General features: G+C 55.5%; 2 protein-coding genes across 2 annotated transcripts in view; one reads left to right on the top strand and one right to left on the bottom strand.

Annotated features, from left to right (window-relative positions):
• The window catches only part of PTSG_03773 (voltage-dependent calcium channel T type alpha 1G subunit domain II), a gene marked incomplete at both ends in the record, with an annotated part of 10,605 nt that extends 5,496 nt beyond the window's left edge, over nucleotides 1–5,109 (top strand). The window contains 3 exons of the mRNA XM_004995444.1: nucleotides 1–188; nucleotides 654–4,677; nucleotides 5,035–5,109. The exon at nucleotides 1–188 is cut by the window's left edge and continues 362 nt beyond it. Of these exons, the coding sequence (XP_004995501.1) occupies nucleotides 1–188; nucleotides 654–4,677; nucleotides 5,035–5,109 (4,287 nt within the window). The remainder of the gene's footprint in view (nucleotides 189–653; nucleotides 4,678–5,034) is intronic.
• Nucleotides 5,110–5,477: 368 nt separating this feature from the next.
• PTSG_03772 (CCNYL1 protein) lies at nucleotides 5,478–9,920 on the bottom strand. The gene is made up of 11 exons (XM_004995443.1): nucleotides 9,495–9,920; nucleotides 8,998–9,063; nucleotides 8,769–8,822; nucleotides 8,558–8,622; nucleotides 8,191–8,300; nucleotides 8,050–8,091; nucleotides 7,802–7,859; nucleotides 7,411–7,497; nucleotides 6,955–7,151; nucleotides 6,483–6,645; nucleotides 5,478–6,156 (listed from the first exon to the last, which is right to left on the bottom strand). The coding sequence occupies exons 1-11, from the start codon at nucleotides 9,523–9,525 to the stop codon at nucleotides 6,055–6,057; spliced, it is 975 nt and encodes a 324-aa protein (XP_004995500.1). The 5' UTR covers nucleotides 9,526–9,920; the 3' UTR covers nucleotides 5,478–6,054.
• Between the last annotated feature and the right edge of the window lie 2 nt (nucleotides 9,921–9,922).

Below are 9,922 nucleotides of genomic sequence, written 5' to 3'. Positions count from 1 at the left end.
AACGGCCTAACCGTCCTGCGCAGCTTCCGCCTCTTGCGTGTCTTCACCGCACTCCAAGTCCTGCCAACCATGCGACGACAGCTTGCAGTCATGATCAAGACCCTCGACTCTGTGCTCACGTTTCTGTTTCTCCTCGGCCTCTTCGTCTTCATGGCCGCCATCGCCGGGATGCGCCTCTTTGGGCAAAGGTGAGACGACCCATCACTCCTTGATTCTCGCATAATGTGTCTTGCTTGCTTCACATTCCTGTGTGTGTACATGTGTGTGTATGTGTATGTGTGTATGTGTGCACGTATACGTGAGGCACACACTCCGCCTCTCTATTTGTGTTGATGGATGGTTGACATCAGCCCCTGTCACTAATTTCCTCTCACCTTTTCCACAAACACACACACATACACACACACACACATACACACACACACACGAACCACAATGGTCACTTGCGTCCTGTTGTCGTTCTTCTTCTTGTTCTTCTTGTTCTTGTTCTTGTTCTTGTTCTTCTTGTTCTTGTTCTTGTTCTTGTTCTTCTTCTTGTTCTTCTTCTTGTTCTTCTTGTTCTTCTTGTTCTTCTTGTTCTTCTTCTTGTTCTTGTTCTTCTTCTTGTTCTTGTTTCTTCTTGTTCTTGTTCTTCTTCTTCGCCATGACTGCAGGTTGGAGCTGCCGGAGTGGGAGGAGGACGGGACGGGCGTGCCACGGGCCAATTTCTCCACGTTCTGGAATGCAGTCATCCTCGTGTTTCAGGTGCTGACAACAGAGGACTGGACGCTGGTCATGTACAAGGCAGCACACGCTACCAGCCCAACTGCTTGCATCTACTTTGTGCTGGTCCTGGTGCTCGGGACGTACATCCTCTTCAACCTCTTCATTGCCATCCTGGTGGAGGGCTTCGCCACAGACCTGGAGGCGCTAAAACGCTTCAAGGAGGCCGTCGTCAAGACGCGTGACGTTCTTCATGACATTCCTTCAACGTCCACACTCGCGTACGCCACGTCACCCATTCATGGCGGCTTGGGTCAAGCACAGCAAGAGCGACAAGAACAACGGGAACAGCAAGGAGACATTGTGTTGTATGATGCAGCCATGCAGCGTTGTGACTGCCCACACATGACAGTGTCTGCGAACCTTGATGCGAGCGTAAGAATGCCGACATCAGCAACAACCACCACCGCTACTGCTGTCTTGGGCAGCGCATGCGGCACAGATAGTGGCGGAGATGCGAACAGTGCTGGCGATGGCAAATGGTGCAGTCGTGATGGTCTTCCCGCTGTCTCTCGTCATCGATCACAGCAAAAGCCGTCGGCGTGGCGGCAATTTCGCGCAGTCGTTGACGCGATGGTGTGCGCGTGTGAGCCGGTGCGGCGCCTCGTCTGCTGTTGGCAGTCGCGCCGTGTTGCCCCAGCACCAACACCACCATTACCACCATCACCACAATCGCCATCATCAACAGCCCGAGCAGCAAGAGCAGGATCGGCCGCAACAACAAGTTTGGCAACAACACCAGACGCCATTACGCCGGAGGAAGAGCGGATCAATGAAGACGACAACCGTCCGCCCCTGTTCGTGCGTGTGTGTCCTGGTTGCAACGGCTGGCGCCATGGTGAAGCGCGTGGACATGGGCCAAGGCAACACGTATTGGGCGAACGTGATCAGCCACAACATTGGCAACCACACCACGAGCACACACACCGGCGGCATGAGCTGCTGTGGCGTCTGCGTGTTGCGCGCGCCCGCGCATGCGTACGGCGGGTGCTACAGAACCCACGATGTGAAGCCGCCATGTTTGTGCTCATCCTGATGAGCGCTTTGACGCTGCTGTGGGAAACGCCACGCGCGGGGGAGAAGCGCAAGCGCATTTTGCAGGGTGTGTACATGTTCTTCAACACGGCCTTTTTGATTGAGGTTCTGTGCCGGGTGTTTGCAGAAGGGTTTCTTCCGCGGAAACGGCCGTCACAGGAAGCCGCGCAGCAGGACCACCAGGGACACCAGCAGCAGATGCAACACACGCAACAGCAGTCATTGCCACACGGAAGCCAAATCTCCAATCTTGAACAATCAGCCGCAGCAGCAGCAGCAACACCAACGACAGCATCCATCGACGCAGGCACTGCAGGCACACCAACAACTACCGCAGCAACAGCGACAGAAGCAATAGCAGGCAGCAGCATCAAACCCCAGAGTGCCCGTGCGGGCGTGTCTTCTGCTGCTGTCTCATCAGCGCCAGCACCGCAGCTTGCTCCCACGGATGCATCTGGTGACGCCTGGGCGGAGGAGTCCGATGGGTTTCTGGCTAGCGGATGGAATATCCTGGATGGGTTTGTCGTTCTCACGTCGTGGATCTCCATGGGTCTTGAGCTGGGCGGGCTCAGCAGCAGCGTCCTGCGCACCATTCGCGTTCTCCGCGCACTGCGCGCACTGCGGCCTCTGCGCCTCGTGCATCGGATGCCAAAACTGAAGCAGACCGTGGGCACGCTGTTCACTTCCGTGCGCCCACTCACCAACGTGTTGCTGATCGAGATCATCTTCTTTCTCATCTTTGCCATTCTCGGGGTGCAGCTGTTCAAAGGCTCCCTGCACGCATGTACAATGACGCACGGCGTGGTGATCAACGCCAGCACATGCAACAACCAGTCATATGCCGCTACCCTCGGATACACCCTCCCAACGACAATGGCAGAAGTACCAACAACTGCCGTGGCCACCGTCACAGCGAGCGCGTTAGACCAGGCAGGCGTTCCTTTGGCAACGGCAGTAGCGGTGACGGCAGCAAGCGAACTCATAGGCCTTAACTCTGCCTCGTCCACGCCACATGCTTTCTCTGGTGGTGGCACCAACACAACGACGGGGCCAGTGCCGGGCGCGGGACTGTGCGGACACGTACGAGTGACGGACAAGGCGTCGTGCATCGCCGTTGGCGGGGAGTGGGAGGCGTTCCAGTACAACTTTGACAACTTGGCCATGGCGCTGTTGACGCTGTTTGTGGTGTCGACGCGCGACGGGTGGGTGCTGGTGATGGATCGGGCAACAGATGCCGTTGGGCCGGGGCGGCAGCCGCAGCGCAACGCAAATCCGCTGGCTGCACTCTACTTTGTCGCGTTTGTGCTCGTTGTTGGCTACTTTGTCATCAACATGTTTGTTGGCGTGTTGGTGGAGAACTTTCAGCGCAGCATGCCGCTCGACGAAGGCGATGAAGACAACAAAGACGACAAAGGTGGAGACATCGAAGACGAAGAGAAGGAGCATCAACATCAACATCAGCAGGAGCAGGAGCAGGAGCAGGAAGGAGAAGAGCGAGAAGGGGAAGAGCGAGACGGAGGGGTGGAGGCAGTGCAGCAGCATGGAGAAGGGGAGAAGCGGTTTGCTGCAGTTTGTGCGCACGAACGTAGTGAAGCAACAGTATCGAGACTCGATGCAGGCGTCCAAAGCAGCGACGGTGATGATGATGGCGATGATGATGACGCTGGCGGCGACGGTGGAGATGGTGATGGTGACGGCCTTGCAGCAGGTTGGCACGAGTCGGGACACGCGGTGCGTTGTCCCACGGATTTGCTCATCCCACAAGTCCTTGTGTCATCGCCGTCGCCGTCGCTGTTGGAAGAGACGCTCAAGAATGACCAGATTGAGGACAATGGTAGTGGTAATGGCAACGGAAACGCTACCGCAATCGCTGGTACTGGATGCAGGGATATTGTGAGCCATCACCACAGCATTGTCAGTGGCGCGTCAAGTGACACGGATGTTGCATTGACTTTAAATGCCCGCGAAGACAGCAGTACTTCACAGGCGCGGGTGCCCGACATCACGTCGCAAACAAGCACGCACGTTGCCATCAACACCACTGCGGGCGCTGACGATCCGGCCTGTGCAACAACACCACACCGAAGAAGAAAGGGGCACACGGGCGAGTGGACGCGGTTTCGCTTGGCGTGCTGTGCCTTGGTGCATCACCCTACCTTTGACCTCGTGACGAGCTCATTGAATGCAAGCAACGTGGTGCTGATGATGGCTGAGCACCATGGCCAGCCCGCGTGGGTGGGGCACATGTTGTCGACCGCAGAGCTCTTCTTCACCGCCTGTTTCACGCTCGAGGTGATTGTGAAGTTGGTGGCGAGCGGGGCACGAGTGTTTGCGCAGAGCGCGTGGAACAAGCTGGACTTGTTTGTTGTCGTCACGTCGATTGCGGGCATTGTCGTCGAGTGGTCCACGGACGGCCTCCCCGTGAACCCAACGGTCCTGCGTGTGCTGCGCATTCTCCGTGTTGCGCGCGTGTTCCGGCTGGCAAAGATGACGCGCGGTATGCGGTCGCTCCTGGCAACGGTGACGCAATCCGCGTCGCAGGTCGGAAGCCTGGCATTGCTGCTGCTCCTCCTCTTCTACATCTCTGCTGCTATTGCCGTTGAGCTGTTTGGGCGCATGTCGTGCAGCGTGGATGCGCCGTGCAGTGGTCTCAGCAGCCACACCAACTTCCGCAACCTGGGGATGGCCATGTTGGCGCTGTTCCAGGTTGCGACCGGCGACAACTGGACCGGCATCTTGAGCGATGCGTTGCGGCGTCCACCTAAATGCAACGATGCGCCAGATTGTGAGATTGGCTGCTGTGCAAACCCACACATTGCCTCCCTCTTCCTCGTCACTTTTGTCATTCTCGCCCAGTTTATCCTCCTGAATGTCGTCGTGGTAAGCGTGCTACGTGTTTGTTTGTTTGTATGTGTTTGTGTGTTGGAGGAGTGTGTTTGTGTGTGTGCGTGCGTGTGTGTTTATGTGTGTGCGTGTGTGTTTATGTGTGTGTGTGTGTGTGCGTGCGTGTGTGTTTATGTGTGTGCGTGTGTGTGTGTGTGTGTGTGTGTGTGTGTGTGTGTGTGTGTGTGTGTGTGTGTGTGTGTGTGTGTGTGTGTGTGTGTGTGTGTGTGTGTGTGTGAACGTCGCCCAATCTTTGTCCGCCACCCCCCGCGGCAACGATCACTTGCACTCATTCTCCCTACCCATATTGAACGTTGCACGCCACACCCTACCACCACCACCACCACCGTTCAGGCTGTGCTGATGAAACACTTGACGCAGGTGTTGGAGCACGATCAAGTGGACAGGCGACGCAGGTCGAAGATGTGAGCAGCAATGCGCGATTTCCGGTTTATTGATTGTGTGGGTGTATTGTGTTTGTGTCTGTGCAAAAATAGGCAGACGGGTTGCAGCTTGTGCATAAATGCATTTCGTGGCTTGCGATGGGGAGAGCGTGGTGCGGACTGCTCTCCGCTGTTTCTTGCATGCTATTGCGACCCCATTCTGGTTTCCCATGTATCTTCTCTTCATTGTCTGTCCATGAAGTCGTGCGGGCTAGTTATTCATCATGAGGGGGAGTCGGTAGACAGAACCGCGCACTGACTCGGCACCAGCAACGGTATTGGAAACACGTGGTGGCCCGTTGTTGTTTAAGTTCGTGAGGATTGTTGTTTGAAGCTGTTGAGGTTTGCTGTGGGTGTTCTTTGCTGTTGCTTTATTCACATCAAGTCGAGTTACTCAAGGAAGCGCACAAGGCATGGATGGGTGCAGCCACCAGTACGTACAACAGCAATGGCGACACAAACACGAATGGCATCAAATCATCATCAAAATATGTCTGGGGGATGGGGCTATCCTGAACAATATGCAATGAACGACACATACACGTGCGCGCGCTGCAGCCCTTGTCGGGTGTGATCGCAGTTGCAGCACAGCGGGAGGAGGTAGAGGAAGGGGGTGGGGCGCGTGGTGGTGAAGGGGTGCCGGGACACGGATGCTGTCTCGCAGCACGAGGCGTGTCCCTCCGCTGTTACAGTCTTGCTTGTTGGTGCTGGCTCGCAATAGGAAGAAGGGCGTGGGCGTGGGCGTGGGCGTGGGCGTGGGCGTGGGCGTGTCGGGGAGAGGGATGCCCAGCTGTCGACCATGCTGTTTGCTCGCCCGCCCACACATACATTACATGACAAACAAACACGCGCACGCAATACACAGCACCAATAAAATGGGACAAGGCAGGGTAAGGTAACACAAACCAACACAAGACACCGCCCATGAGCATCACGAGATGATGGCCTTGGCTCTGAACTCGTCTGGGTCGAGGCTCTGTGCGCCCCTCATGCCAAACCCTTTCATGAGATCGTGGCGCCGCTCAGAGAGCGCCTGCATGACAAGCAACAGCGCAATTAGGTGGAGGGGGGGAGATTTGTGAGAGGATGCGCTGCACATATCAGCAAAAACCACACGCATACGTGTATGTGTACATACACGCGCGTACGTTTCCACACACACACACACACACACACACACACACACACACACACACACACACACACACACACACACACACCACATTGACACACGTGGACACAAGCAACCCCCCCCCCCCACACACACACAGACACGCACACGTACGAACACACACATACATTGACACACGTGGACACAAGCAACCGCCCCCCCCCCAACACACACTCGTGCACACGTACCTCAAGCCTCTTTGCCTGGTCTTTGTTGAGGGGCTTGAGAGGAAAGTCCTTTTCAAACTTTTCCGCCAGCGCACGGAGTTCAAAGTAATACTTTGCATACACGCACGAGTCAACATCAATGTTGAAGTCCAACATCTCCAGGAAAGTGCGTTCCAAATCGTTCCTGACGACGATCAAGAGGAGACGGAGCAGCAGCAGGGAATGTGTCGGGGGGGGGCGTGTTAGCAGTGGGTGCAAGCTGGACAGGAAGACGTTACGCTGGCGACGAGCATCGAAGAAACAATTCGAGAGCCGTACGCACAGCGACACACAACAGGACAGGACAGAATAGAAGACAACAGACAGGATTGACAGGACAGAACAGGCCAGACACACGGGCGAACGCGCAGACGCATGCACATCACACATCACACATCACACATCGCTCACTGCACTGCGAGACAAAAGCGCAATAAGCGCGTGCCGCGCTCACATGTCCTCGACGGCGACGCTCGGGAGCATGCTGCAGAAGTCGACGTTCCACACGGCCTGGTCGTCCCACACCTTGGAGGCAAGCAAGATGGCGCCAAGCACAACGCGCTTCCACGTGGACGCGTGCAGGGTAAGGCTCGTGTACGCAATGAGGCGGTTCACGTACACGAGCGTGATGATTGCACACTCCGCTGTCAGCTGTTGGGGTTGCGCAAAGCAAGGAGATGGGATGGGATGGGATGGGATGGGGTGGGATGAGCAATCATGAGGATGGCATACGCGCGCGCGTGTGTGTGTGTTTGTGGGGGGGGTTGTATGTGCATGTATGTGCACGTATACATATAAATATCTGTGTGTGTGTGTGTGTGTGTGTGTGTGTGTGTGTGTGTGTGTGTGTGTGTGTGTGCGGCTGTGCACAGGTGATAGAGCAGACAGACAGGGTGGGCAAACATAGTACCTGTGCTGAGTTGAACAGCTGAAACATGAATTTGTAGATGCGGTTTTCGCTGGGAATGCGAGAAGCGTAATCACGCCGTACGCGATCCTGGTCACAGAGGGTGGGTGCGCGTGTGAGTGTGAGTGTGAGTGTGAGTGTGAGTGTGAGTGTGAGTGTGAGTGTGAGTGTGAGTGTGAGTGCGCGCGCGTGCGTGTGGCGTACACCCAGTCAGACAGGAATGAAGGGACAGAACCATAGACAGAAAAGTGGGCATAGACAGCCAGAGAAGTGGGCATAGACAGACATGAACGAAGCACACACACACGCACGCACACATTCGCACAAGCAAAGCGGCAACATTTGTGCACACATGCACCAGCACGTGCGTGTGCACATATGAAGCAAGACATACGGTGATTGGGTGGCGCTTCTCGTCGAATTTCTCGCTAAAGAGGCGAGGGTTGTCCTGCCTGCAGAAATTGGGGAGCAGCAACAGCACAGCACACACAAGAGGCACAGCCCATGGGCGTGAGAGCAGGTATGGACGTGCAAGCGGTGCAAGCGGTGGGAGCTCAGCACAAAGACACACACACACACACATGCGCGGGAGACAACACCATGTGCACTACTGGTTGGGGGGAGGGGGCTTTGGACACATACTTGTGGCCGTCCTCGACGACATATGAAAGTGCCAAGGCAACGCTGCATGAGGCAAGACAGGGTTGTGTGAGGCGTGGCCGTGAACAAGGCAGTTCGCACACACAAACACATACACACACACACACACACACATGGACGAACCAGCGAAGCGTTTCCTCGAGGTTTGGACTGCTGACGGTGCTGTCAACAAAGAGGGTGGAGGTGGAGTTGAACTTGCGCGAATTGGCAAGTTCTAGCGGCTGTAAATCGTCCTGTTGCACACACACACACGCACACACACACACACACGCACACACACGCGCACACACACACACACAGACACACACACACACACACAGACACACACGCACACGCGCACATACACACACAGACACACACACACGCACACGCGCACATACACATGTGAGCTTGGGCGGGCAAGATAGATGATGGACACAAGGGTATCCTGACAGAAAACAAAGGGCACAGTGTTGCGTGGGTGAATGCATGAAGCGCGCGTGCGCCGCACCTCTGCCACCGAGAATCGGCGGGATGTGCTCCGTGAAAGCTTCCGGGAGGGCGGCGATGGCGCCTCTGTGACCGCACACGACAAGCACCACCAGGAAGAGGCGCATGGAACGACACCGGTTTGTGAGTGCTCAAGAGTGGTTGGCGCTTCTGACTCAACACGAGCAGCCAACATGCATGAGCACGCCCGAGGTATTTGGTCAGACACGCACCTGATGACAGCGGCAGCACGTTGTGCAGTACTTGGATCTCATGGTCGAGGTGATCTGTTGCCAATAGCGCGCGAAAACACACACACATGTACATGCACATGTACGTTGCATCGTCAATGCATCAGTGCGAGCAGCGGAAAAGCATCGTGGAATGAGCTGTTCACGATCCAAACAAGTCACATCAGAACTGTGAAGGTTGCGCGAAAGCTCCGCACTGTGTTGCACAGACCTTGTCTATCACTGATGTGCTCGACACGTTCGTCGTCATCATACTGCCCTTTGTGCGTTGACATCTCTGCCCAGAGTCCAGACACACAAGACGAAAACAAAGCAACCGTGAATCAAACAAAGATGTATTAACGTGAGTGTGGTGAGACAATACACGCGTGCATTGTCTGTGCGTGTGTGACGCACACACACACACACATTCGCAAACACCCACACACACACACATACGCACACGCACACACACACACACAAACACACACGCAAACAAACACACGCTGTCTCTGTCTCTCTGTGTGTCTCTCTCTGTCTCTGTCTCTCTGTGTGTCTCTCTCTGTCTCTCTCTCACTCACTCACTCACACACACACTCTCTCACACTCACTCACTCACTCCCTCACTCACACATACGCAAACACACACACACACACACTCTCTCTCTGTGCAACGGCAGAAGCGCCCACGTGCGGAACACAGCCTAGCAGCGACATGCAGGTGCTAACCTGGCCGATGTTGGCTAATGCGACACCCCATGGGAGTGGATGGCTCGGGTGTGGTACAAAGACAAAAACGTATCGGAGATGGGAACAACAACTGATGCGACACACAACTTGACACTTGTCGTTGAGCATTCAACAGCAACCACGACAACAACCCCGATGAGAATGAGGTCCTCCCTCCTTCTCGCGCCTAATCAATCGCACAATTGCTCTGTCGACGTAGCCCCACAAGAAGAAACTCAACAACCACGCCGTTCACACACACACACACACCTCTTTGGCTGCTCCGTCACAAACACACACGGCCAAACAAGCAACAAGTCCTTCGTACAACACACGACGCAGCGCAGAGCACAGACAACGCCACAACCAGGGGGTGCTTGTGTTGTTGTGTGTGTGTGTCTGGACAATCGCAATCGTGAAGAATTGTT

This window comes from Salpingoeca rosetta, assembly GCF_000188695.1.
Source record: "Salpingoeca rosetta unplaced genomic scaffold supercont1.8, whole genome shotgun sequence".
Classification (NCBI taxonomy): domain Eukaryota; class Choanoflagellata; order Craspedida; family Salpingoecidae; genus Salpingoeca; species Salpingoeca rosetta.
This window is presented reverse-complemented; position numbering and strand designations above follow the sequence as displayed.

Bases quoted from the DNA above. Each gene is read 5' to 3' on its own strand.
- PTSG_03772 (XM_004995443.1), bottom strand. From the start codon at position 9,525: ATGGGGTGTCGCATTAGCCAACATCGGCCAG. The intron at 8,092-8,190 runs GTTCGTCCATGT...TGCCTCATGCAG, and splicing joins CTCGAGGAAACGCTTCGCTG to CGTTGCCTTGGCACTTTCAT. The intron at 6,646-6,954 runs GTGAGCGCGGCA...GATCGTCGTCAG, and splicing joins AGCGTCGCCGTCGAGGACAT to GAACGATTTGGAACGCACTT.